The sequence below is a fragment of the Salminus brasiliensis genome, chromosome 10 (genome assembly GCF_030463535.1).
Source record: "Salminus brasiliensis chromosome 10, fSalBra1.hap2, whole genome shotgun sequence".
NCBI lineage: Eukaryota > Metazoa > Chordata > Actinopteri > Characiformes > Bryconidae > Salminus > Salminus brasiliensis.
Genome location: NC_132887.1, coordinates 254,519 through 281,519, shown reverse-complemented (window position 1 = coordinate 281,519; position 27,001 = coordinate 254,519). Strand labels below are relative to the sequence as shown.

Sequence of the window (27,001 nt, the reverse complement as noted above, 5' to 3'; positions counted from 1 at the left end):
GTTGTGTTGTGTTGTGTAGTGTAGTGTACTGTAGTGTAGTGTAGGTCAGTGTAATGTAGTGTAGTGTAGTGTACTGTAGTGTAGTGTAGGTCAGTGTAATGTAGTGTACTGTAGTGTTGTGTTGTGTTGTGTAGTGTACTGTAGTGTAGTGTACTGTAGTGTAGTGTAGGTCAGTGTAATGTAGTGTACTGTAGTGTAATGTAGTGTTGTGTTGTGTAGTGTACTGTAGTGTAGTGTACTGTAGTGTAGTGTATAGTGTACTGTAGTGTAGTGTAGGTCAGTGTAATGTAGTGTACTGTAGTGTTGTGTTGTGTTGTGTAGTGTACTGTAGTGTAGTGTACTGTAGTGTAGTGTAGTGTACTGTAGTGTAGTGTTGTTTAGTGTGAATCACCTCCACTTTCTCCCTGGCAGACTCGGCCTCCCCGGCTGGGTGAGCGCACCACTCTACACCAGTAAGAGTTCCTGTATAAGACTCGTAACTCCTCTGATTCACACGTAGGAGCTCTGGATAAGAGCAGCAGACACATGCTATGAATATAAACATTCTCCTGGGCAAACTGGGACGCCAACATTTGTAGTTAGCAGACTGACCATGAGCTCATAGTGTTTGGTGAATGGTTCTGGAACCCTGACTCTGGGAACCGTCAGACGGACTGTATTAAAGCCACAGGGTTAAACAGCTTCAGGGTCTGAGTGGGTCTAATATTTACATTATAGCCTTTTCATCAGCAGGCCGGCAGACAGGACCGGCCTTTTAAGGCATTACCTGCTGGACAGACGGGATGAGGTAGCCATTAAAATATGTCTGCACGTCAGCTTCCCCTCATCAGTGCAGTCCGGTCCGATTCTGTAACTGATCCGAACTGAAGCCTTTATAAACAGCCCGAGTCACTGCGTTCACATTGGTCATCAGCACGATCCAGTTACAGTGTCCCTCTCTCAGGGTCTATCTTAGGGTTTTCCCAGGGTGGGCTAAACTACACCCTCCACCCGATGCCCGGCCTGTATATGTGTAGGAGTGTGTGGGTGTAGTTCATAGCCGTCAGTATTCATGGTTATTAAAATAGCTGTAATTAGTGCTGATTTCTCATTCACTGATCTGATCTGATCTGACCTGATTGGCCACGTCGATCGTCACACTTCAGTGCTGAACCGCAGCAGACTGCTCTCTCACCTTCTGTTAGAAACTCGCTGATTTGAGTAAATTTACACCAATTAGCCACAACATTATGACCACCTGTCTAATACGCTGCTGTTCCTCCATGTGACCCGAAGCGGCTTTAGTAAGTTGGGAGGTGGAAGAAACTGGGTTCATCAGACCAAACGCACCTTCCTCCATCACTCCAAGGTCCAGTTCTGATGCTCGCACGTCCATTGTAGAACACGGTAGACAGGGGTCGGCATGGCCATCAGCCCTCTAACACATTGCTTTAGGAAAGGAACCTGAGCAGGGTTTAGTGTTCGAGTATTAAACACCGACACAGTAAACAAACCCGAGCCCTCCTCAGGCGTGGTGTGTCCTGAATGCTAACAAGCTCTGCTGTGGTCAGCGTTGTGGTCCTGCTGCCTTCCCCGGACGTTTTCCCACTCTGTGTTTTTGTAGATAAATCTGTTTAGCCCTCCTGAGTGCCAGGACACAGATAGACGGGGATTAAACGTCCCTCAGCTCCTCCTCTGCTGCTAAGAACTCTCCGTCCACTAAAGCAAACAGCTCTCAGAGGAGCACATCTGAGGGAGATAGCATCTGCACAGGGAAACAGACAGCCTGCATTGTTGGAGGGTGGAGCTCAGGCGCTGGTGGAGCCCGCCGGACTAAAGCGGGTCCAGCTATCTGCAGATCCATCTCCACCGGCCTTAACCCAACACAGCTCACAGCTCAGAGCTGCTCAGCCTTCTCAAACAGATGACATCATTTTTCACTGACCGCAGCCGGACGCCAGGATAGCGTTGTTTCCGAAAGGGGATTAGTGAAGTTTACAGTGAAGAGCAACAGCAGCATACGTCAGCCTCGGCGGGACCACAGGGGCTTCTTCTCCACTGCAGTCAAAACCGTTAAACAGGCTGTTTACGATATTCAGTAAAACCGAACTAATCTGGCAATTCATCTCACCAGGAAGAGACGACTAATTCATCATCAATCTAATCAATTATTAGACTGACTCTCAGTGAGACAAACAGACACAGGAGAACCCATGGATTTATTCAGTGGGAGGAGCTAAACTGCTGTAGGCTGAGTGGGTGGAGCTAAAATGCTGTAGGCTGAATGGGTGGGGCTAAACTGCTGTAGGCTGAATGGGTGGAGCTAAAATATTTACATTTAGTTTCTTTACTTGTTATTTTTCTACATTTGTTGCAAAATAAACTAAATTGGTGATTATAAAAACAAGATTAAAGGAAATGGTTCCACTTCAAAAACATTCTTTATTTACATCAGACCATCATCTGTCATTCAAATTCCCATTCCGGTTGGCACATTTTCCCACAGGACAGAAACACAGACACTGCTGCAGACCTTTGTCCACTCAGTCCACACTACTGCGACCCTGTGTTTAGTACATGTGGCGTAATGAGAACCCCCCTCTGATAAACCTTCTGCTCCGTCTGGAATCACAACAATTCGAGCAAAAGAAAAGAAGCATCAACAGACAATATTCCTCCAACCGTTACAGAGAACCCGGCTCAGGTCAGCAAACGCCTGAACACTCCAGAAGTCATGATGATGAAGTAATGCAGTTCATGAACATACGTACGTGGATGACTACGGCAAACCTTCAGCTTTTAATCCACAGATTATTGATATGACGAGTTTGATTCTCAATTTGTAGAAGATATACATTTTAGGTTTGAGGTTTTGATGTTAGAAATGAAAAGTTGGGAATGTTATTAAATATGGAAATTGGAGTTTGAGTTAGATATTGGAATTTTTGTGATATAAGTTTAAGTGATATAAATTGACAAAGTTTGAAAACTATACATTTGTGACAAAAATGAGTTTTGTTGAAGTTGGAAATTTTGATGTTTTAAAGAAGAAACAATTTTGACATTAGAAAGTTAGCATTCTTATTATGCCATTCAAATTTTGTGTTTTAATAGTAGAAAGGTAAATTTTATTAAAATGTTTCAATTTTGACATTAGAAATATATTTTTGTCAATTTTTATTTTTACTAGAACTAATAACATATTTCTAGTAAAAATCTTAAAAAACTGAGGATCAGAAGCTAAAGGGCTTTGCCAACGATGATCAATCTAGAGCTTTATCGACGTACCATCAACATTCATTCATATTCATATCTCCCACCATTTGGCGACGGGTGCATTTGCAAAGAAAGTACTCATATATAAAGAAAAGTGTTATATATATGTATATATTTATATATGACATGGACTTAGCTACTGTACAGTTTAAATGCATAGTATTCTGTGGAGCAATATGTGTGAATAATAAATTATATACTTTAAGCGACTCTGTCATACAGGCCTCCTGAGCTTCAAAAATAAATAATATCATCCTTCATTCATTACAATGTCAGAATGTCAAAGGTTAAAGAGTGCGACCCCCGGGGGTCCGGAGGGTGAGGAGAAATGGAGAGATGGGTGTGTCATCTTTAGTTTAGTGTCAGAAACAGGCTATACGTATTAGATAGAAACATTTAGAGCTGAAACGTCTCAAGCACCATTTATAAACAGATCTTCTATTAACAAAGTGTTGCACCATGACGCGGAGACCACAGAGACCCACAGCGACGGGAGAAGTTACGCTGTACTCTGGTTTGTGCTGGAGGATGAACTGGAGCAGATCATGGCATTTTATTGGTAGGATGTCAGACGCTGCCTCACAGAAGGCAAATAAACCCCGCCCGGAACGCTGATGCTGTAAAATGCATAGGTATAGTATGGGCAGTCCATTGCTTAAGTGGCCCCTGTGGCCGGCGTTGTTTTTGCCCCCTCCCGCCTGAATAATGCCCCTCTGCTGGTCCAGCCCAAGGCCCTACACCAGTGCAGAGATGGCAAATTCAGGTCCAGAAAGTCAAAATCCGCCCCAGGATTTGGTTCCAGTTATGCTCTCTGGGTCTCCCGGACGCTGACGGATGGCTGTGGCATCACAATTGCTGGGGATTGAACTTGCGACCCCCTCATGACATAGCCAACGGTTAGACAGTTGCACCACCCAGGACAGGCTGAAATGCTGTTTTTTTTTCCCCCCAGGTCCAGGAAGTTAAAATCCACCCAGGAGTTTGTCCAGCTGCCTGGGCCTGCTGCAGCAAAACTTTTTGACTTTTTACTTTCTGGCTCTGAATGTTCCATTTCTAGACCAGCGTGAACACCAGCTCAGCCACCAGGGACGTGGAAATCAATGAGCCGAAGCGAGAACCAATTTCTTCTCCTATCTGACTGCATCGGCTTAGCGTGTACGCTTCAGTCTGTGTGGTCTCTCTGTCTCCAAAATAGAAAACAATGATAGAAAACACACGTAACAAGTTGCATTTACCTAAAATAGAACAAACAGTACAGTACAAATAACTGAGACAGAAGATCAAAGAGAGTTAAACACTGAATTAACGAGCCGGTAGCTTCTCTTTTCTTTTTTTCTTTAAATCTACATGGTTGTTAGGCTAGCACCGTCTGTACACACATACAGAAAACATACTCCGTTGGTCACAAGGCACTTGTTGTCCTTTTCGCTCTTCGCCTTCTTTTCCTCGGCCGTGCGCCTCTTCATCAGGCCTTGTTCGAAAGCACGCAAGCGGAACCGTCCGGACACCCGCCGAGCGCCATCCGGTCTCTCTGGCAGGACGCTGCTCTCCTCAGTCCACCTGCACGACTGTCCTGCTCTCTGCCCAAACATCCACTTTAGAAAAATATGAAGTCCTCTTTTTTCCTCGTCCGTTTCTGCCATGGTTTCAGTGACGACCCCCCTCACACACACACACACACACACCCTCACACACCCTAAAGCTTCTTCTGACTTCCCATGATCCTCCACAATCCAGAGACGCAGCGATGCTCGCTCTACCGCCGCCGGCAGGTGATGTCAAAGCAGGTGATCATCATCAGGTGGGCTTTGCAGAAATTGACCCGGTTCTCCAGACGCTCCGTCACAAACTCCAGCGCCTCCAGGTACTCCAGAGAGTCCACCTCGAACGTCTGCTGAAGGTCGACTGTAGGGAAGCAAGGACGTCTTACTGCACACAGTTCCAGCAGACTGAGACGGATACTTTAGCAAACTCATATTCAGTTGGTTCTCTAAGGGTTCTTCAGTAAAGGAACCGGTTCTGTATAAAACCATGACAAATTAAACAGCCAAACGTAATAGTCATATAAAGGGTTATTTGGATTGGTGGATTTCCAGTTGATGATGGCGGTTTTCTTGGCGATGTTAGAACCGTGAGTAGAACGGTGGAAGTTTCTTGTGTTGTTCTGATTGCTGATGGAGGTTCTAGCAGATATACAGGGATATGGAAAGGTTTGCCTCATTCTGTTTAAATAATTATTGCACACTTTCTGTAAATCCTATAAACTTCATTTCACTTCTCAGATATCACTGTGTTCTTCTGCTACATGATATATTTAACTGAAACTGCTGATCCGAATAGCCAATGATTTATAAAGGAAAATCATCAAAATTATCAGGGGTGCCCAAACTTTTTCATACCACTGTAGTCCTGCAGATCTGAGGAAAGCAGCAGGTTCTCCGCACCAGCTAACAGACGCCTGTGCCGGCCAAAAATAAAAGTGCTGAGGGGAGAGAGCTCGGCTAATTGTGCTCTCTCAGACTCCTGCTGCTGATGGCAAAGTGGCAGGAATCTGGATTTGAACACAGTGGCAGCGCATTAGACCCCTGAGCCACTCTGAGCCCCCTGAGAGACCTTTTCAATTCAATTAGGCAATGAAGCCAAAAGACATCTCCCCTTCCGAAATGCATAAAAAGGGTCTTTTCACTGGTCACAGCCCTACATAGATCTATTTTATAAGGTTCTATATAGAACCATCTACTAAAGGTTTTCCACCAATATAAAGAACTCTTTAACAAGGCATGGAACCATTAAAGCTTCTAAATGGTTCTTTGTCATTGTTTTATAACCATTACCTTTACTTAAGAACCCTTTAAGAACCCCCTTGACTCATAACACCAGTGCAGGCTTTTTTGGGGTGCTATAGAGAACTATAAAAGGTTCTACACAGAAACATGTATCAGTATGAAGAACCCGTTAATGAGAGTTAAACAGGCAGTTCATGCACACTGGACTGTTCACATTCACCCTATCTGTCCAGCTCTGTGAGCAGGTTCGGGTCGGGTCATGCTTTTAAATTTAGCAGTACCAGTGCAGGTCGGGTCCAGGCTTTAGTGTCATTCCTCAGTAGACCTCTTAACTCAAGGTGATGTGAAGGAATGGTTCAGAAGGAATCAGTGTCACTCACATTCAGTGGTCCACTTCTCAGGTTCCAGCATCAGATGCTGTTTGGTCTGCTCCAGTTCTTTCTTCAGCCAGTCGTATTTGGCCCGCACCTCGGAGATCCTCTGCTGTCGGTGCTCCAAAATCTTCAGCTTGGCACTGAAGTACACCACCTCCTGAGGACAGAGCACCCTGAGATCAGCCAAAAAGACAGCTAACATCACAGAACATCTCCACTGCAGAACCTGCTCTGATGAGGTCATTACCTTATTGCCGGTGGTCCGTCTCCTCTGAAGACGTTCAACATCATCGATTTCATAAACTTTGATCTCGAAGGGTTCTGCCAGGCCCCTCTGAGTCGGTCGAAGTGGACCGTCCACCCAGCGGACCCCGGGGCTGATGATTGGCTTCCTGACTGGAGAGGAGGTGTCCAGGGTCAGGTTAGGAATCAGACGACGTCTCTGAGTTCCTAAAGAGAAAGAAGACCAAAGATTAGGAACCAAGAACCCAACTCACAATATGAAGAACCTTTATACCAGGAAAAGAACCTGCAAATAGCAACTAGATAGTTCCTTTAGTTCAAATATTGCCTTTCAAAGGAACCTTGAGGAACCTCTTTGATTGCATTCAGCAACAAGAGCGGAGTTCACCCCACCTCATCATCCCCAACTCCTCCCAAAAGTACAGGATGGAGCTCCTCCACCATCATTCCAGAGAACACAGTTCCTCCACTGCTCCACAGCTCCTCAATGCTGGGGGGCTTTATACCCCTCTAGCCCACGCCTGGCATTAGGCAGCATGGAGCCAATAGGGTCATGATGTTGATCTGCTCCAGAGAGTCCTATTCTATTGGCAGCACTTCTTCTCTACAGGGACTAGACAAGCTGTGTGTGTGCATTTGCACATCTGTGTCAGCAGTGGGTGCAGCTTAAAGTAGCTGGATGTGTTTATTAGAAGGAGTGTCCACAAACAACAAAATCTGATTCTCCGCTCTAAAGCTGGTGCAGGCTGACTGTTCGTCATGTTTAAGGTGTTGTAACTGAACCCCTCGCTGGTTACTTGTTATTGTGGCAGCGGCCCACAATCCCGGTGAGAATTACATCTCTAAACACGGAGCAGAATCCAGGAAGAAGGGCCACTCGCCTCATTCAGGAGAACCAGTTTTATGGAAATCCGTCTGTTAATGCTGTACAGATTTTATTAGGGACATTTATTCTGGGCCAAACGGAGCGTCTGGAAGGTCGTACGTGGCCCTGAGTATTCTGCTGGGTTAAAAATAAACCCAAAGTCAAACAGGGGAACTATGCCACGGTTCTTAGCCGGAAGCTGGGCTGAGAGCTTAGGCCAAGTGTGGTTCAGCGATGGCCTAGTCCAGCCAGGCAGCAGCAGGTCAGCGGCAGCGGCTTATCTGGCCCCGAGTGCAGGAATGAAGCCTGTATGGCGGCGCCTGCCAGAGCACTCCCCACATTTGCATACAAATTGACGGTTCCAGCTGCAGCGCTATCAGTCATCTGCCTCGAAACACGGCGGCTGGGCTAACATTAACAGATTCTTCTCGTCCCATTGTCTGTACAAGGTGCGTAAAGGTCAAACGTACAGTCGCCACTGGTTGTCCGCGAGCTTGTTAATTTGCACGGTTTGGGTCTACAGTGTTTGAAGGGCAACCAAGAGTGAAGGAGGATTGTGATTTAGGGTATAACCACGGTTAGCATTGCTATGCTAAGCCCTTCTCTATATTCAGGAGACCACGGGTTCTACCCTTCCTGGCCGACATCCCTGACTGCTCAAGCGTTCTCAACATGATTAGAATGGCGCTTTTCTTCGCAGCTCGCTGCCGTGTAATGTAATGGCCTGCTTCTGGAGCGTGAGGGGAAAGTCAATGTCAGTGTTGTTTCAGCTCTGAGGTGGAATTGAAATTCGCAGTCGCGGGAGCCGGTCCCCATGGCAGAGGTCCGTACCGGAGCAGAGCCGAGAAAATGCTTTGCCCGAGGATCGGAGTGGGGGAGGAACAGCGTTCAGGAGTAGAAGCAGCACTAAATAGTCGGAGACCACCCACTGCCCACTCTGTCAACTGCAGTCTGTCTGCCTCAAGATCGCTATCATAACAGAGCACTCGGGCGTGAGTGAGTGGGAGGGGAGTTAAGAGGAGCTGGAGGGTTTATTTAGGCTCTGTTTTTCCAACATTAATATTTACAGGAGAGCGACAGGACGTGCTTTCACACAGGATGATTCACAACGAAATGTGGAGATCAAACCAGAGCGGACTGTATCTTGTAAGATTCATGTTTCAGCAGTAAGTGAGTGAATAATGACTAACGCAGCCTTCACAAAGAAGGTTTGTTGGGTTAAAGTAGAGGGTTCAGACCCCCCCCCCCCAAAGGTGAGGCAGAAAGCAGAACACCTCGTACTGAGACACTTCACTGCATCCTACTTAAACAAACAGGGCTGTTTTGTTGGACAGGGTTAAGACTACTGCTTCTGCTTTCTACAGTCAGATTACTGAGCAGTCCAGGATTAGGATTTAATCCCTGTCTGGAAAACCGGCCCCCGTCAGTTCTGCTCTCTTCGTTGACACTCTCTATTAAAGCCAACATTGCTGAGAAGACACCCAGCTTTCAGAAACACAGTTCAGCACATGCCTCACTCTTCTACAGAGGAAAAGTCACCGTCCTCCAACCAAGAGCAAACGTAAAGATTTTACGAAGGCAGGTTTCCAACACCGGTTCTGGAGTACCTCCTGTTCTGCACATTTCAGTGTTCATCCTGCTGACTGAACAAACCAGCTAATTACCGAGCTCTATCTGAGCTGAAGTGGAGCTGCCAACAACAGGAAAACACAGAGCTGTGCAGGGCAGGAGGCAGTCCAGGACCAGGGCTGAGAGCCTGGGCTTTAAGACAGCGGTTCTCAAACGTTTCAGATCACCTACCCCCCATAATCAGACCAAAGCCTGCTCACAGACACACCTGATACACACACACAGAGTTTACAGAGTAGGCCAGATTTCTGTGGCCACTGGTTGTTCTCCATCTATGTGGGGCTTACTTGCGTTTACAATCCAGAGGCTAACAAAGTCTGATCACTGTTTCTGGCAAACGCAGTACGCCTACTGAGACATCTCAGAAAGCCTGAAATTGGGAATCAGTGAGAAACGACGGGGGTGGGAGGCAACGTAGTGAGGTGTAGTGTCTCCACAGCTGTCCTTTTCACTGTCATTTTATTAAGCACTAAATACAAACAGATATAAAACATAAAGACTGTAGAAATCCCTCGCTCTTCAGCGCAGGCAGCAAACCTCTGACCCACCATCCGGTTCAGGTACCACAGTTTGAGAACCGCTGCCTGAAGTAAATTTCAGCTTTCTAGGTAGCTAATGTTAACGTTGTTAGCATGTATGCTAGCAGCGCTCCATTCCCGGCCTCAACAATCATGAATAAAGAGTCCGCTTACCGGTATTGTTTCTTTTCTTGGAATTTTTCAGACTCCTGCGTCCACTGACCGAGCTGCTGTTTTCACTCATAGAGTCCTGGGCAGAGGACGTGCTGCCAGTAGCCTCGCTGTCACGTATCATGCTCTCATAGCCACTGCTACCTCCACTGTGGTAGAAGAGGGCCGTTTTGCCCATGGCCGGGGGCAGCTCTCCACTCAGCACACTGCTGTTGTCGCTGGCATGTCCACTGCTGCAGCGATGGGGCCGTCGCGGGGCAGTGATTTTGCTGTAGGGGGACGGCAACGTTTGGACCACTGGTCTTTCCTCTCCCTGGAGTGCTCCTGCTCTTTCCTCGGTATCAGAAGCACCTCGGCTGTGTCCAGCACGGGCGCTGCCACTGCCCTGCAGCAGCTCTGAGATTCGTCCATTTACGGCCCGGAGAGGCAGCTTCGAGGCCAGTCCCGATCCCCTGCTGCGGCTGAGGGACTGAGTTGACCAGGAACTCTGGTTTGGGTTCTTTCCATTAGGTGGCAGGCTGGAGCTCCTGTTTACTGACTGTGGAAGAGATTTGGTGGAGAAGCTTAGGGTCTTAGTGCTGGACGTTGAGAGGCTTCTGGCTTTGGGGCTGGCCATAAGGAGTTTGCTGACTGCTGAGATTTTGGATTGGCTTGCTTTGGGTGACTGTGTTACGTTGCCATTTGGTCCGTTAGTGGGAGAAGAGATGGAGCTGCGTGTAAGGCTCCTGCCAGCTCTGGGCATGGTGCTGTCTCTTGCTAGAGCTGCTTTCGAGCCCATGGAGGTCAGGCTCTCAGCCCTCTCCAGAGAGTGACAGTCATAGTGAGTTCCATGGGATCTACCCAGGGAGTTGGTCCTGTTTGCCAACTGCTCAAGTTTGGCACTGAAGAGTCTACTACTCTCAACACTTGGTCCTTTCGGTTTGCCATTGCCACCTAGGTCCTCAGGCATACTGCCCAGAAAAGACAGGTGCTGGTTTGGAGCCTGGTGCTGGGGACTGGCTCTGTTCCTCTGGTCAAGACTCGACTTCCTCACAGGTGGAAGGGGTGGGATTCCTTTCTGGCGGGTGAAGAAACCCTGCCTTCCAGACGATCCTCTCCTCTCCAGCGTGGCTCGAGGGCTACAGGGAGTGGACGTAGTGACTCCAAGGCTTTTATATTCTCCACTCGCAAAGCGATATGAAGGGTCATCCAGGCCATCCTGCTTGTTGATGCGATGCCATCCCCTTGGAAGGCTGCCGGTTCTGAGGATGTCTGCTGAATAAACTGGTGTAATGCTTTCTGAGGCACTGAGAACCATCTCACAACCATCTACTACCCTCTTGAAGGAATCGGGGGAGCATGCAGCTTCACCACTACTTGAGCTATGTCGATCACCCAGGCATTTGCTCTTCACAGAATCAGAAGCTCTCTTCTCTTGTTCAGTAGGTTTGGACTCATCACCACTTTCCCTTTTCATCCATGGGTCGTCGAAATTGATCTCACTGGAGATGGGAACAGGGGGGGATTTGAGTGAAAAGTTTTTGGCCGGGGAAGATACACAGGGTGGATCCTGAATGATCGGCTTCACAGCAACACAAGGCTGAACTGTGATGTTAGTCTTGAAGGGGACGAAGCCACCAGAGGCACAAAATGTTTGAATGCTAGAAATGGCGATGGTTGTTCTTCCCATGGTAGGAGACATCATGCCTATTCTGTCCCTGGTGGGAGTACCTTTGTCAGAGGCTTCGTAGATTTTAGAAAGCTCACCTTCACTTTCCTGAGTGTTCTGCTCTGTGAGCTCTTCGTTTTCCCCTTCTTCCTTAATTTCCAGAAGCGGAGCCTCAGCTAGGGTCTCACTTTGCCCGAAGCACTGCTGTGCAACAAAGCTATGGCAAGACTGTTCTCCATCGCTGCCTGTGCTCATCTCGCTAAGCCAGGAACTGATGGAGGACCGTCGACTGGACAGCACTTCCCCTTCGACCCTGTTAAGAGGCAGGAACTTAGCAATGTTGGCTTCTGAGATGGTGGCAGTGGTGTTGGAGGCGGCTCTTGTGTAGCACTCCAGGTCCTCACTAATACTGCTGATGATACTGACAGGCCGAGAACCCGACGCTAGAGCCTGTACCGAGCAGTCGCTGTTAAAGCTAATAATACTGGTAGGCCTGCCGTTTTCCATCACTCCACTGACCGTCAGCTCCTCCACCAGAGTGAACACTAATTCGTCTTTGCCATTTAGCTCCAAAGGCTGCCGCAATGCGGTGGTCTTCCTGTTGTCCAATGGTAGCTGGGGTACATCATCGCATAGGGTCTCTGCTGATCCCAAACTGTTCGAGGAGGAAGAGCGCTTCAGGACCTGAGGGCTCATGCCCACAGGAGATGTCCTAGACTCAGGCTGGAGCAAAGACTCGGTGGACGATTTCCCAGAGTCCCCGTGTAGGTTTTGTGAGGAATGGGGTGGTGTGCCAGGCATTACTCCTTTCTGGGTGTAGACTTTGCAGCGCTGAGACGGAGAGGAGGGAGGTTTGTACTCAGATGTTTTGGTCAAGCTGGCGATTCCTAGCCTTGGGGAACCCATAGGCCGGGGCTTGCTTTCACTGCTGCTTCCTCCACTAATGGACTCCCTGCTGTCATGCAGACTGGAGCTCTTGGCCCTCTGAAGGGAAGTGAGCTGTCCAACACCACTGCTGCCGGTCACACTCCGGCTGGTGGAGAGCACACAGCTGTTTATTGAAGACTGTGTCAGACTTTCTATAATGGACTGTGCAATCTCTGCTTCCTCGACCACCTCTCGGATCTCTTCGAGTTGCTGATCGTTAGAGATTCTCTTGGGAGAACTTTCTTTAACCTCTTGGCCTCGAGCCGGAAGAGGCTCAGTTTTTGCAACTCTGCTGGCAGGGACTTCTTCGAAAGGGAACTTGTTTACCTCCTCACTTCCATCAATGCACTCCAGCCTCTCTTGCAGCTCAGCAAATGTGTTGCATTTGAGACAGTCCTTCTCCTGCTTTCCCGACTCGGCGCCCTCTTCGGGCACGGGTGGAAGTGGCTGCGGATGAAGGGTCTGCAGAGGCTGGACGGGCTGTGAGGGCTGCATTAGGGATGAAACCACCTGTATCTGCTGAGCTACCTGTGTGGCCATGGCTTGGTCAGCCTTATTCTTATTCTGCAGAGATGGGATAATGGGCACAAATTCTGGAGGACCTTCGTTGTCTGTTAGCTCCTTGTCTGAAAGTGCGGAACCATTAGGGCCCACATAGATCACGGTGTCGCAGGACTGTTCGCTGCTGGAATAGTCGTCAGGATCACTGGAGAGGTGCAATAGCGGCATTTCAGAGTCCACGACGTTCCTGGAGTGAATGGTTCTAAGCTGGGTCGGGCGTCTCATCCTTCCCTCTTCACATGAGCTCTCACCACCAGAAGAACTGGATGTGTACTGCTGAAAAAACACCAGACAGGTATGATTAGATTCAGAACACTCGACCGCACGTGTCTGTATAACATACAGACGGCCTGGTGGGGAACATCAGGCTTTCTTCTTCTGAGGGGGAGGAGGAGGTAGAGGAGGAGGAATGCTCAACTTCTGCTACCTTTAATCATAATTCATTAAGAAACTCATTTCTTCAAAGGTAAGGCTTTGTTCCTGTGTGTTTGTGGCAATTTAAAGCTTCATGTTCATTAAAGTGTCTCTTTAGGTACAAAAGGTCTTTGGCTCAAAAATGACAATTTTCTTGTCCAAGCCTTTTCCACCCAAATGGGGTTGAAACACCTGCTGCTGATGAGTGCTAACACTGTAAAGCAGTCCATTCATTTTTAAAGAATCCTGCAGCTACATGATAGCAGGATTTCTTACTAGATGACCTAAGAGCAATGTCCAGCCTGTCCAACAGGGGAATTAACAGACATGGCCTGAACAGTCCTCACTCTGGGCTTAACGAATCCAGCTTTTCTGAGAATCCTACTTGGTGAAACACCCCCATGGTTAGCTGGTCTTTAGGGCGGTATTGCCAGGGAGCAGAACATAAAATAAAATATTGAACAAACACATTTCTAAAAGGCTAAGCATCCCAAAGCTCTGGGGGAACCTTTGGCGGGCAGTGCACCACATGGTAAATCCTGAAGGGCGTTTGGAAGGAAAATACAAAGATCTGTGCCATACCACGCTTACTTTAGCCTTCTTCTTCTTCATCCTCAGCACTCGAGAAGCAATCTGAAGGGTAGAAAGTGTCTCTGAGAAGTTGCTGGGCGAAGAGGATATGTGTGCTATCATGGTGGTCCTGCAGTTCATGTTTCCCAGCGACTCCCGCAGCAGCATGGTCAGCTTGCTATCCCTGTGAACAACAACAGGACATCCAGTTAAAGGTATTCACAACAGTGTAAACCAGCAGAACTGATCCCGTCAGAACGCATAAATAAACAGTTCCACGGATATCTCAGAGCATCTTCTGTGAATCATTTCAGTGAACTCCTGTGATTCAGCCTGATGCTCTACAGTAGCTCAGAAAAGCCCCTGCTCTACACCACCTTCAGCCCTTCAGCTCTTCAGCTTTCAGCATATTAATCAACTCCTCTAACGAAGCTCTTAGTAATTATAATTCTTAAAACTGTTTGTGGCCCCGAGGCGCACCGCTGGTTCGTGGCTACCTCATGCTGCTGTCCTCGGTTTTATAAAAGAGTCTGTTTTTCTGCCTGAGAGAAAGGGGGGGGGTGTGAGGGAGGGAGAGAGAGGGAGGGAGAGAGAGGGAGGGAGAGAAAGAGAGAGAGAGAGAGAGAGAGAGAGAGAGAGAGAGAGAGAGACAGGGGGGTGAGAGAGGGAGGGAGAGAGAGGGGAGAGAGACAGAGAGAGAGACAGGGGGCGAGAGAGGGAGGGAGAGAGAGGGGAGAGAGAGAAAGAGAGCGAGAGGGAGAAAGAGGGGAGAGAGAGAGAGGGAGAGACAGGGGGCTGAGAGAGGGAGGGAGAGAGAAAGAGAGAGAGAGAGACGGGGGGCGAGAGAGGGAGGAGAGAGAGGGGAGAGAGAGAGAGAGAAAGAGGGAGAGAGAGGGGAGAGAGAGAGAGCCGAATGGGCACTGCCTGTTCTCTTTGCCTTTCCATGGCAACCATTAATAGATATCTGAGGATGTTTTCAGCTCGGTGTGAGTCAGTGATCAGCGATGTGTCCTGAACTCAATCCTTCTGTAATAAATATCACATCATCATCATCACTGAGAGGAACACTGTAATCATGATTATTATGCTGTCAAATATGAAATATTATTATTATTATTATTATTAATGTTTAAAATGGCATTTATTTCATATTATTTATTATTACGTTAGTAACTGGACTGGTTCCTCTGGATGTGGATTAAGTCTAGTCCTGGACTAATTTGCTGGGCTAATGGAAAATCACTGTTATGAATTCTTTATAGGATTAGGTTTGATCTGGGTCCAGTGTAACTGCAGAAATATAGTTAAACGTATTGGTGTTTCATTTGTATTACATTAATTATTATAGTTATTTCTCATAAAATAATTACACATGCAATATGTGTTCATATATCACTGATATTCGATCTAAACAATATTACATTATCATACTGAATGTCATGTAGAACGGTGTGTGACCTTATAACAAATGCAAATACACAGAATTACCATAATCCTATTAATATAGTATTCAGGTAAAGTAGAGATAATATTACATTACAGACAAACTTACATATGTTTAAAAATATATAAATGTTTTTACAGAAATACAATTTGCAGTATACTAATACTATACTACACTACATATTATGTATACTATCACATACATACAAACAGAACTGTGCGATATCCTATAATTCCATATGAATAACAACTCCAACAACTTACAATAATACCTATAATAATCTATATTATCTATCTATATTATATCTAATATTAAATATAATTATTTGTGTTTGTAATTATTTGTTAAATGTGTCATATGTTATTTATATGATGTATAATATTATATGTAATATTTTGTTCTGAAACAGTGTAACTGAGATATCCTGTAACATCACAAGAATACAAACACATTTACCTTTATTATATTTCATTTAATTTAGTTTTAAATATTAATTCATTTATTATGTATGGAATATGGACCTTAGAAAGTACAATACTCAATAGTATGTAACAGCAGCGTAAAGTGTGTGTGTGTGTGTGTGTATATATATATAATTCAGTGAGATGCTGTATAACTGTAAGGTCTCTATTAATACAATAATTATAATGAAGGCAGAAGTAAACACAGTCTGACAGCAGCTTGAACAAAGTGACAGTTTCAGTTTCAAAGCTGAGAGTGTTTCTGCAGAGTGGGGGCTCCAGATAAGGGGGGGGGGTCAGTATTACTGTGTGATTAATGTAGTGATATTTTACTGTGTGTCTGTGGTGTAATCTGATGAGGCTCCGACGCTCCGCCTTCATTACATTGTCTGTGCAGTAAATAATCACCTCTGAATGTGATCAGATCTGCGGTGCTGACATCAGTTCACCCATCTGATCACTGCGCTGAGCGAGGATGAGGAGCAGCTGAGTGTTCATCAGTAATTAAGTGAACTCGGAGATCAGAGGTTTTCTGCAGCGTTTATATTGGTTCAGGTTCTGAGCAGACACTCCCCTCTCTCTAAATTACAGCTCCTCTCTGCGGAGCGCCGGGGTCGAGCCGGAGTCGGGCCGGAGTCGGGCCAGAACTCACTCCTGCGGTAGAGCTGCGGGAGAAACGCCCCACCTCACCCCACCCCCCGACTCACCTCACCCCACCCCCCCAGTAGAACTGCAGAGTGACCTACTTGTAAGGGATGTGTTTGCTGCCGTTCACCAGAGCCAGGATAACGTTTCCCAGCGCAGACAGGGACAGGCAGAGTCCGGCAGTGCTGTCCCGGGTCTTACTCAGAACCTTCACACAGCTGCCCAGATCAATCAGATGCAGACGACTCCTACCACCAGACACTGACACACACACACACACACACACACACACACACAGAAAATCAGTATATATGATGTTGGAACATGGAAGAAAACAAATCTATCTGAGACACTTCGGCAAGAACCAGACTGTGATGTTCTAGACAATGACTGGGTCAGAACATCTCCAGAACATCAGGTGCCAGAGACCACAGCAGGACACCTTCAGAGGTCTTGTAGAGTCCATTCCCTGACAAGTCAGTTCTGTCCTGGTGACACGAGGGGGCGTAACTAGGTGGTATTAATGTTATGGCTGATTGCTGTAGATATGTTGGAAAAGGGAAGATGGATAAAACCAGCCGGAGGCAGAAAAGCACTGCAGTGTTTATTTAACTTGTAGAGAGACAGTTCAGTCTGATGCTCACTCTACCATCTCACTACCAGCTCAACCAGCTACCCAACTCATAGCGCCAGTGCTAACTGGTGGTGTAGAGGCTGTTATTACTTGTTAGCTACATTAGCCTCATAGCGCCAGTGCTAATTGGTGGTGTAGAGGCTGTTATTACTTGTTAGCTACATTAGCCTCATAGCGCCAGTGCTAATTGGTGGTGTAGAGGCTGTTATTACTTGTTAGCTACATTAGCCTCATAGCGCCAGTGCTAATTGGTGGTGTATAGGCTGTTATTACTTGTTAGCTACATTAGCCTCATAGCGCCAGTGCTAATTGGTGGTGTAGAGCATCTGGCAAAGGTGACAAATGCAGGTAGCAGCAGAGCCGTCTAGCCGCTTAAACTAAATAAAGGGATGGATTTTCACTCTTGAACCCGGATTTGCCACCTTTAGCCCACAGCTAACAGCAGCGATAGCACCTTTAGCGATAGCACCTTTAGCCCACAGCTAACAGCAGCGATAGCACCTTTTATTAAGCTGTCACACTGAGGCTGCGACTATCACACACTATATATACCACAGTGTTGCAGAGTTAGGGAGCCTGATGAGGGAAAGTGAGAAGTGAGATGAGTGGGCGTGGAGAGAACAGGCAGGGCGGGGCTTTAACGAGCTGCCCATAACGAGCAGAGACACTAATTAGCTGCAGATTAAACCACAATCACGAACCACACCATCATCCATCATCCATCATCCATCATCCACACCGAGCCGCTGTTCTCCGCCTCACGGGTTTAATTACAGTCATGCAGGAATGAACAAATTTAACCGTGTTCAGTTTGTTCTAGATAGCCTTCAGTTAAGTGGAGTCTGTTAAACGTTTCAGATCAAAGCTCTGCATGTTTCTCTAACCTAGAACCGTCAGTTCCTCAAGCACAGTTCTGTTAGTGTACTAACATGCTTCTAGAACAGTGTAGCAGTAATTAGCCTTCTGGAACAGGTGGGTTTTGACCTTTATGGCCTGAACTGAAGTTCTAACAGTCACGGTTCTCCACTGATTACTGTTCTAAAACCGTGTGTGTGTGTGTGTGCTGATGTTCTGAGGGTGTAGGTGTGGTGCTGTGAGTACGGAGCTGGACTCACTGCCTCCTTTGCCGGTTTTCTCCATGCGGTACTGGTATATGTGGAGGGTGAAGAGCATGTGTGAGTTCCGGTGCTCCTCCTCGTCGTGGTCCGGCCGGCTGCTGTAGCGGGAGGCGATCGCTGCGTCCAGGAAGAAAGCGGCTTTCTCAGCTGTGGGAGCTCTCAGCTCGCTCTGGTTCTGCAGCTGAACGACAGTCACGAGACGTCACTTCACACACCTCCACCGATTCACACACCTCCACCGATTCACACACCTCCACCGATTCACACACTTCACACACCTCCACCGATTCACACACCTCCACCGATTCACACACCTCCACCGATTCACACACCTCCACCGATTCACACACTTCACACACCTCCACCGATTCACACACCTCCACCGATTCACACACCTCCACCGATTCACACACTTCACACACCTCCACCGATTCACACACCTCCACCGATTCACACACCTCCACCGATTCACACACTTCACACACCTCCACCGATTCACACACCTCCACCGATTTACACGCCTCCACCGATTCACACGCCTCCACCGATTCACACACCTCCACTGATTCACACACTTCACACACCTCCACCGATTCACACACTTCACACACCTCCACTGATTCACACACCTCCACCGATTCACACACTTCACACACCTCCACCGATTCACACACCTCCACCGATTCACACACTTCACACACCTCCACCGATTCACACGCCTCCACCGATTCACACACCTCCACCAATTCACACGCCTCCACCGATTCACACACTTCACACACCTCCACCGATTCACACGCCTCCACCGATTCACACACTTCACACACCTCCACCGATTCACACACCTCCACCGATTCACACGCCTCCACCGATTCACACACCTCCACCGATTCACACACTTCACACACCTCCACCGATTCACACACTTCACACACTTCACACACCTCCACCGATTCACACACTTCACACACCTCCACTGATTCACACACCTCCACCGATTCACACGCCTCCACTGATTCACACATCTTCATTGATTCACACATCTACACTGATCCACATTCCACCACTGATTCTAATACTAGTGCCCTGATTGTAAGCCACTAGTGGTTTGGGACACTGCCTTGCTGGACCGGACCATGGCTGATCCGGTTAGTTTTGGTTCCACACTGCGGTTCAGAGGCGCACTAAAGACCTACGCCCCATCCTCATCACCTACGTAAGCTGTGTCTCCCTTGATTGGACAGGTGTTTGGGGGTGTGTGTCTGACGCCGGCATGCTGTCTGTTCGGCAATTCGCCCATTATTTTTCACTTCTGCACTTCTGAGTCTGCCTCAGCTTCCTGTAATTGGTCTGAAAGTCCGACCCAACCAGAAAAGAGTTTTCACACTGCAGCCAATCCAACCACGGTCCAGTCTGATCCGGGCCAAACATGGTAGTTGTGAAAGCAGCCTGAGGCTCAGCTTGTGTAGCTGGTCCGACTGGATCACGATGTGCAGGAAGTTTAACCACTCTAGATTCCAGCTGATTTCCAGGGGCTTACACAGATAGCACTGTCTCCGCTAACGGATCCGTTCAGCCCGTTAAAGGCGCTCTGCTCCACAATGACAGCTGCACTGGAAGTTGATTTAGCAGAATTAGCCGAGGATAATCCCTAAATGAGCCCGAGAACGCTCCCCCTTACAGGCAGAACAGTGTGACAAGTATATTAAACTGATTGCTTTCCAATTAGCGCGGCCGAGTCACCAAGAACCCACGCTGCTACGGCACCGCCGGCGTCGCTTCTCTGGGGATCTTTGCCTGTTTTGTGATCTTTGATTGAACACGTTACGTTAGCTGCCGCTGCGCCAACACTGTCAGCTTCTTCAGCAGCGTGTGCATCACAGAGCCGGGACGGGACGGGACGAGCTGGAGGTGTAGTCTGGACCCTTACCCATCAGACTCCTGTACAGGCCTTTTAGAGGTGTTTATACCATTCTATATTTATATACAGTCATGTGAAAAAGTCTGGACACCCCATGAAACCCTTTGTTAGTTTGAACATATTTAAACCTCTGGATGTCTGATCTTCATGTGATCAGCACTGAGAGTCTTTAATCATTTAAAAAATGAACCTTTAAACAGATCTCAGAACAGTTAGAAATCAGACGTTCCTCTGTCCACTAAATCATCTACAAGAGGAACAGCTGACCAGGTCAGACCGTCCCAGCAAGTTCAGCCCAGCAGCAGAACCTCAAGACGAGTAAAGAAGACTTCAACAGTCCTAAATTATAATCACTGGATCTACAGGCAGCTTCTCACCACAGCTGAAGTCTGAAAGTACAGCATCTACCATCAGAACGAGAGCAGACAGGTGGGAGGAGAGCAAGGAGGAACCCTTACTGTAAAAAACATCAGAGCAAGACTACAGTTCTCCAGACCAAGGCCAGGACATCTGGAACAATGAGCTCTAGACTCTAGTTTGACATTTCAGCACCAGAACCCAGATCAGCTGTGAAGCGTGGAGGTGGAGGCTTTTCATGGGGTGTCCAAACTTTTTCACATGACTGTAGTTTTCACCAGAGGGACACTTCAACAGTGTTTCCTCTTCATCTGTAAGAATCTGCAGCTGAACCTGAGTCAGACCGAGCCGTTCTACACAGCGCAGTTCCAGTTCACATCACAGTGAACCCAGTACCGGTTCCGTTAGGCCCGTAAGGGTTCTATAGACATTGTGGTTAAAGGGATAGGTTGGTCATTTATGCGGTTGGTTTCTGGGTCAGCTGTGCCCTCGCTATCAGCTTAATGTGGAACCATTTGATGCTTTATAGAACCATTTGAAAGGTTCTACTCAGAACCACCACAAGATATTTTCCTTGAACTCCTAACTGGGTTCTCCTAACTGGGTTCTAACTGTATTCTCCTAACTGTGTTCTCCTAACTGGGTTCTCTTAACTGTGGTCAGGTGCTATACCTGCATGCCGCAGATGGGGTCCTCGCACAGATAGACTCCAGGTGACTGGCCGTCCTGCAGGCTGCCTGTGGCCACCTCAGACAGCAGGTCCTTCAGGTTCTCATCCTTCCCCCAAACCTCCACGGCTGAGACCCGCACGGAGAACCGCGCCCCGGTCTTCTCCTTGCGCTCGTTGATGATCTTAAAGAGCCAGGAGATGGCGCACGGGATGATGCCCAGGTTCTGCATGGAGTCGTCTTTCCCGATCATGGTGTAGGACTTTCCTGCACAGACACACAGAGAGAGAACTGGGTTCTCAGTCTCCGCAGAACCAGCAGCCCTAACAGCTTAGACAGCTGCACCAATCACTGTCACTCAGTCGGGTAAGCAGCGCATCAAACATAGAAAAAGGAACGACTGCAGCACTTAAGGAGGACCGGGTTGCATCATTTAAGGTGGGCTGGAAAATTCTGCTGCAGTTTTTAAGGAGGCTTCAGCTGTGTTGAGGTGTGATGTAGGCAGGACGTTAGCACTATGCTATTTGCTATGTTAGCCACACAGCTCTACTGCTAACACTAAAGACGTCAGACAGCTAGCGTGTCTATATTTGGGTAGAAGTGTGTAAATTGGATTTTTCATCACTCTAATATCCCTCTCTCGCTCGGAGGCGCGTCACGCTGTCGGAGCTGGTGTAAATGTGAGTCACTGACGTTGACAGGCAGCTGAAAGTGTGTGTGACAGCTCCGCGCTGCGTTAGCTGGATTTAGCTCAGTCTAAATAGCGCACAGCGTCTGGCCTGTTTCACACGCCTTCACTCGCAGCTCTGCTGTAGAGCGCAGCGACAGATGTCACACACTTCCCAAACAGTTTCGGAGTGATTAAGAATCCATTAGAGCGTGGAAAAGCGGGAGATTAGCATAATCACCTTTCTGCTCGTCCGAGCGGATTTCAGAACTTCCTGACGGCCGGATTCAGAGAGAACTTTTAGAGAAGCGCGTCTTTATGAAAGCCCTGTCAGAGCGCTGACATTTACCGCGTTCTCCACGCCTGACTGAGCTTACATGTCATGCCAACGCTGGGCATCGGAGGCAGCTAGAGCAGCGGGCGGTGCCAGGCCAGGTGCCAGTGGAGAGCGTCTGACGGCGGATCAAAGAGGGCTCTAAACAAAGCCCATATGCTCCATGTGCACAAAGGCGACGATTTTACAAAACAGTGGATTTTAATAGTAAATAAAAGCTTCCAGAGTCCGATCAGAGACCGATCAGAGTCCGATCAGAGTCCGATCAGAGACCGATCAAAGTCCGATCAGAGAGCGATCAGAGTCCGATCAGAGTCCGATCAGAGACCGATCAAAGTCCGATCAGAGTCCGATCAGAGTCCGATCAGAGTCCGATCAGAGACCGATCAAAGTCCGATCAGAGACCGATCAGAGTCCGATCAGAGTCCGATCAGAGACCTATCAGAGTCCGATCAGAGACCGATCAGAGTCCGATCAGAGACCGATCAAAGTCCGATCAGAGTCCGATCAGAGTCCGATCAGAGTCCGATCAGAGACCGATCAAAGTCCGATCAGAGTCCGATCAGAGACCTATCAGAGTCCGATCAGAGACCGATCAAAGTCCGATCAGAGAGCGATCAGAGTCCGATCAGAGTCCGATCAAAGTCCGATCAAAGTCCGATCAGAGTCCGATCAGAGTCCGATCAGAGTCCGATCAGAGACCGATCAAAGTCCGATCAGAGTCCGATCAGAGACCGATCAGAGTCCGATCAGAGTCCGATCAGAGACCGATCAGAGTCCGATCAGAGTCCGATCAGAGACCGATCAGAGACCGATCAGAGTCCGATCAGAGACCGATCAAAGTCCGATCAGAGTCCGATCAGAGTCCGATCAGAGACCGATCAGAGACCGTTCAAAGTCCGATCAGAGACCGATCAGAGACCGAGCAAAGTCCGATCAGAGACCTATCAGAGACCTATCAGAGTCCGATCAGAGACCGATCAGAGTCCGATCAGAGATCTATCAGAGACCGATCAGAGTCCGATCAGAGACCTATCAGAGTCCGATCAGAGTCCGATCAGAGACCGATCAGAGACCTATCAGAGTCCGATCAGAGACCGATCAGAGACCTATCAGAGTCCGATCAGAGACCGATCAGAGACCGATCAAAGTCCGATCAGAGTCCGATCAGAGAGCGATCAAAGTCTGATCAGAGACCGATCAGAGACCAATCAGAGTCCGATCAGAGACCGATCAGAGTCCGATCAGAGTCCGATCAGAGACCGATCAGAGTCCGATCAGAGACCGATCAGAGTCCGATCAGAGTCCGATCAGAGAGCGATCAAAGTCTGATCAGAGACCGATCAGAGACCGATCAGAGTCCGATCAGAGACCGATCAGAGTCCGATCAGAGAGCGATCAAAGTCTGATCAGAGTCCGATCAGAGAGCGATCAAAGTCTGATCAGAGACCGATCAGAGACCGATCAGAGTCCGATCAGAGACCGATCAGAGTCCGATCAGAGTCCGATCAGAGAGCGATCAAAGTCTGATCAGAGACCGATCAGAGACCGATCAGAGACCGATCAGAGTCCGATCAGAGACTGATCAGAGACCGATCAGAGTCCGATCAGAGACTGATCAGAGACCGATCAGAGACACCCGTTCTTATCTACTCCTCCTTTCCACTCTTCCACCTCTACTTCTCATTTTTTGTCCTACTAGGAGGGAGGATCATGAATCTGGCAACCCCGCGGGGGAGAAACACGTGTTTAGAAAAGAGTGCAGTGTTTGTGGTTGCCATAGCGATGCTGCAGGTTAAAATCCCCTCAAACCCTCCACACAGTGTGTGTCACAGGTTCTCCCCTTAGTAAACCCTGCAGAGAGAGAGAGAGAGAGAGAGAGAGAGAGAGTGGCGTGCAGTGTCGCACGGCCGCTCTGAGAGAGCTGTTTATGAGAATTAAAGCTGCTGGTTTTACTTTCAGACGGGACAGACTGATGGACCCTTAAACCGTCGGAGGGGAGAGAGCCTGTAATTCAGTGAGTGTGAGAGTGACTGTGAGTGTCAGTGTGAGAGAGTGTAAGAGTGAGTGTAAGAGTGAGTGTGAGAGTGACTGTGAGTGTGAGAGTGAGTGTAAGAGTGAGTGTGAGAGTGACTGTGAGTGTGAGAGTGAGTGTAAGAGTTAGAGTGACTGTGAGTGTGAGAGTGAGTGTGAGTGTAAGAGTTAGAGTGACTGTGAGTGTGAGTGTGAGTGTAAGAGTTAGAGTGACTGTGAGAGTGAGAGTGACTGTGAGAGTCAGAGTGACTGTGAGTGTGAGAGTGAGTGTGAGTGTAAGAGTTAGAGTGACTGTGAGAGTGAGAGTGACTGTGAGAGTCAGAGTGACTGTGAGTGTGAGAGTGAGTGTGAGTGTAAGAGTTAGAGTGACTGTGAGAGTGAGTGTAAGAGTTAGAGTGACTGTGAGTGTGAGTGTGAGTGTAAGAGTTAGAGTGACTGTGAGAGTGAGAGTGACTGTGAGAGTCAGAGTGACTGTGAGTGTGAGAGTGAGTGTGAGTGTAAGAGTTAGAGTGACTGTGAGAGTGAGTGTAAGAGTTAGAGTGACTGTGAGAGTGAGAGTGACTGTGAGTGTGAGAGTGAGTGTAAGAGTTAGAGTGACTGTGAGAGTGAGAGTGACTGTGAGTGTGAGAGTGAGTGTAAGAGTTAGAGTGACTTTGAGTGTGAGAGTGAGTGTAAGAGTTAGAGTGACTGTGAGAGTGAGAGTTAGAGTGAGTGTAAGAGTTAGAGTGACTGTGAGAGTGAGAGTTAGAGTGAGTGTGAGAGTGAGTGTCTGAGTGTGAGAGTGAGTGTAAGAGTTAGAGTGAGAGTGACTGTGAGTGTGAGAGTGAGTGTGAGAGTTAGAGTGAGTGTGAGAGTGAGTGTCTGAGTGTGAGAGTGAGTGTAAGAGTTAGAGTGAGAGTGACTGTGAGTGTGAGAGTGAGTGTGAGAGTTAGAGTGAGAGTGACTGTGAGTGTGAGAGTGAGAGTTAGAGTGAGTGTGAGTGTCTGAGTGTGAGAGTGAGTGTAAGAGTTAGAGTGAGAGTGACTGTGAGTGTGAGAGTGAGTGTGAGAGTTAGAGTGAGAGTGACTGTGAGTGTGAGAGTGAGAGTTAGAGTGAGTGTGAGAGTGAGTGTGAGAGTGAGTGTCTGAGTGTTGTTTCTGCAGTGGTTTATGGTTCTACCAGCACTGAGGAGAACCGGATGAGAGACACGGCTTGGTTCTCTGAGTGTCTGTACTGTAAGTTAGTAGGATAATAAACCCGCTGCTGGGTTTGGGTCTGATTCTTACCCAATTTAGAGTGTCCGAAGCAGAACACACAGCCATCAGCTCCATTCACCACTGACTGGATCACCTCCGCAACCGTCCCTGCACACACCTCCGCCTGCAGGGAGACAACACAACGTCACTGAAGGACAGGTAGAAGAGTGAAGGACAGGTAGAAGAGTGAAGGACAGGTAGAAGAGTGAGGGACAGGTTGAAGAGTGAGGGACAGGTGGAAGAGTGAAGGACAGGTAGAAGAGTGAGGGACAGGTTGAAGAGTGAGGGACAGGTGGAAGAGTGAGGGACAGGTGGAGAACTAAAGGACAGGTAGAAGAGTGAAGGACAGGTAGAACAGTGAGGGACAGGTAGAAGAGTGAGGGACAGGTGGAAGAGTGAGGGACAGGTGGAAGAGTGAAGGACAGGTAGAAGAGTGAGGGACAGGTGGAGAACTAAAGGACAGGTAGAAGAGTGAAGGACAGGTAGAAGAGTGAAGGACAGGTAGAAGAGTGAGGGACAGGTGGAGAACTAAAGGACAGGTAGAAGAGTGAAGGACAGGTAGAAGAGTGAGGGACAGGTAGAAGAGTGAAGGACAGGTAGAAGAGTGAAGGACAGGTAGAAGAGTGAGGGACAGGTGGAGAACTAAAGGACAGGTAGAAGAGTGAAGGACAGGTAGAAGAGTGAGGGACAGGTAGAAGAGTGAAGGACAGGTAGAAGAGTGAGGGACAGGTGGAGAACTAAAGGACAGGTAGAAGAGTGAAGGACAGGTAGAAGAGTGAGGGACAGGTGGAGAACTAAAAGACAGGTAGAAGAATGAAGGACAGGTAGAAGAGTGAAGGACAGGTAGAAGAGTTAGGGACAGGTAGAAGAGTGAGGGACAGGTGGAGAACTAAAGGACAGGTAGAAGAGTGAAGGACAGGTAGAAGAGTAAGGGACAGGTGGAGAACTAAAGGACAGGTAGAAGAGTGAAGGACAGGTAGAAGAGTGAAGGACAGGTAGAAGAGTGAAGGACAGGTAGAAGAGTGAGGGACAGGTGGAGAACTAAAGGACAGGTAGAAGAGTGAAGGACAGGTAGAAGAGTGAGGGACAGGTAGACGGTGTGAGCAGTTGGAGCTTCTTACCTGTGAGGCATCGTGGGAGAAGGCGGCGTCAAAGGCGAACATTTTGGGCGGAGCCTGGTTGGAGGCAGGACGTTTCTGGGTGGGGTTCTGCTGGGCATTCGCTGCTGGGTCCATGATGGTCACCTGCTTTTTGCGAGGGTCTACCTTCAGGAAGGAGCTGGACTCAGAATCAGCCGGAGAGACAGGACACACACGCAGCATCACCTTAACCTGCACACACACACACACACACACACACAAAGGAAGACACACACACTCGTTAGTACACAGCTTTACTTTATCCTCAATGATGAGGTGATGGGAGGAGGTGAGGGTGGAGAAGAAACACCAACATTGAAGTTACAGTCCCTGGCCACTTTATCAGAAACACCTGGAGAACTTTGATTTAGGACAGAACTGTG

At 48.0% G+C, this 27,001-nt stretch overlaps 1 protein-coding gene across 5 annotated transcripts in view; it reads right to left on the bottom strand.

Moving 5' to 3' along the window:
• Positions 1-2,401: 2,401 nt before the first annotated feature.
• The window catches only part of kif26ba (kinesin family member 26Ba), a 90,963-nt gene continuing 66,363 nt past the window's right edge, over positions 2,402-27,001 (bottom strand). For 2 of the 5 annotated variants that reach the window (XM_072688922.1, XM_072688924.1), the window contains exons 6-15: positions 26,601-26,810; positions 25,510-25,603; positions 21,214-21,476; positions 18,261-18,444; positions 16,613-16,772; positions 13,974-14,145; positions 9,845-13,253; positions 6,663-6,865; positions 6,422-6,572; positions 2,402-5,160 (exon numbers count right to left, since the gene is read on the bottom strand). In XM_072688922.1, the coding sequence (XP_072545023.1) occupies positions 5,012-5,160; positions 6,422-6,572; positions 6,663-6,865; positions 9,845-13,253; positions 13,974-14,145; positions 16,613-16,772; positions 18,261-18,444; positions 21,214-21,476; positions 25,510-25,603; positions 26,601-26,810 (4,995 nt within the window). In that variant the 3' untranslated portion in view covers positions 2,402-5,011. The remainder of the gene's footprint in view (positions 5,161-6,421; positions 6,573-6,662; positions 6,866-9,844; positions 13,254-13,973; positions 14,146-16,612; positions 16,773-18,260; positions 18,445-21,213; positions 21,477-25,509; positions 25,604-26,600; positions 26,811-27,001) is intronic. The other 3 variants (XM_072688925.1, XM_072688926.1, XM_072688927.1) reach the window with 3 other exon arrangements.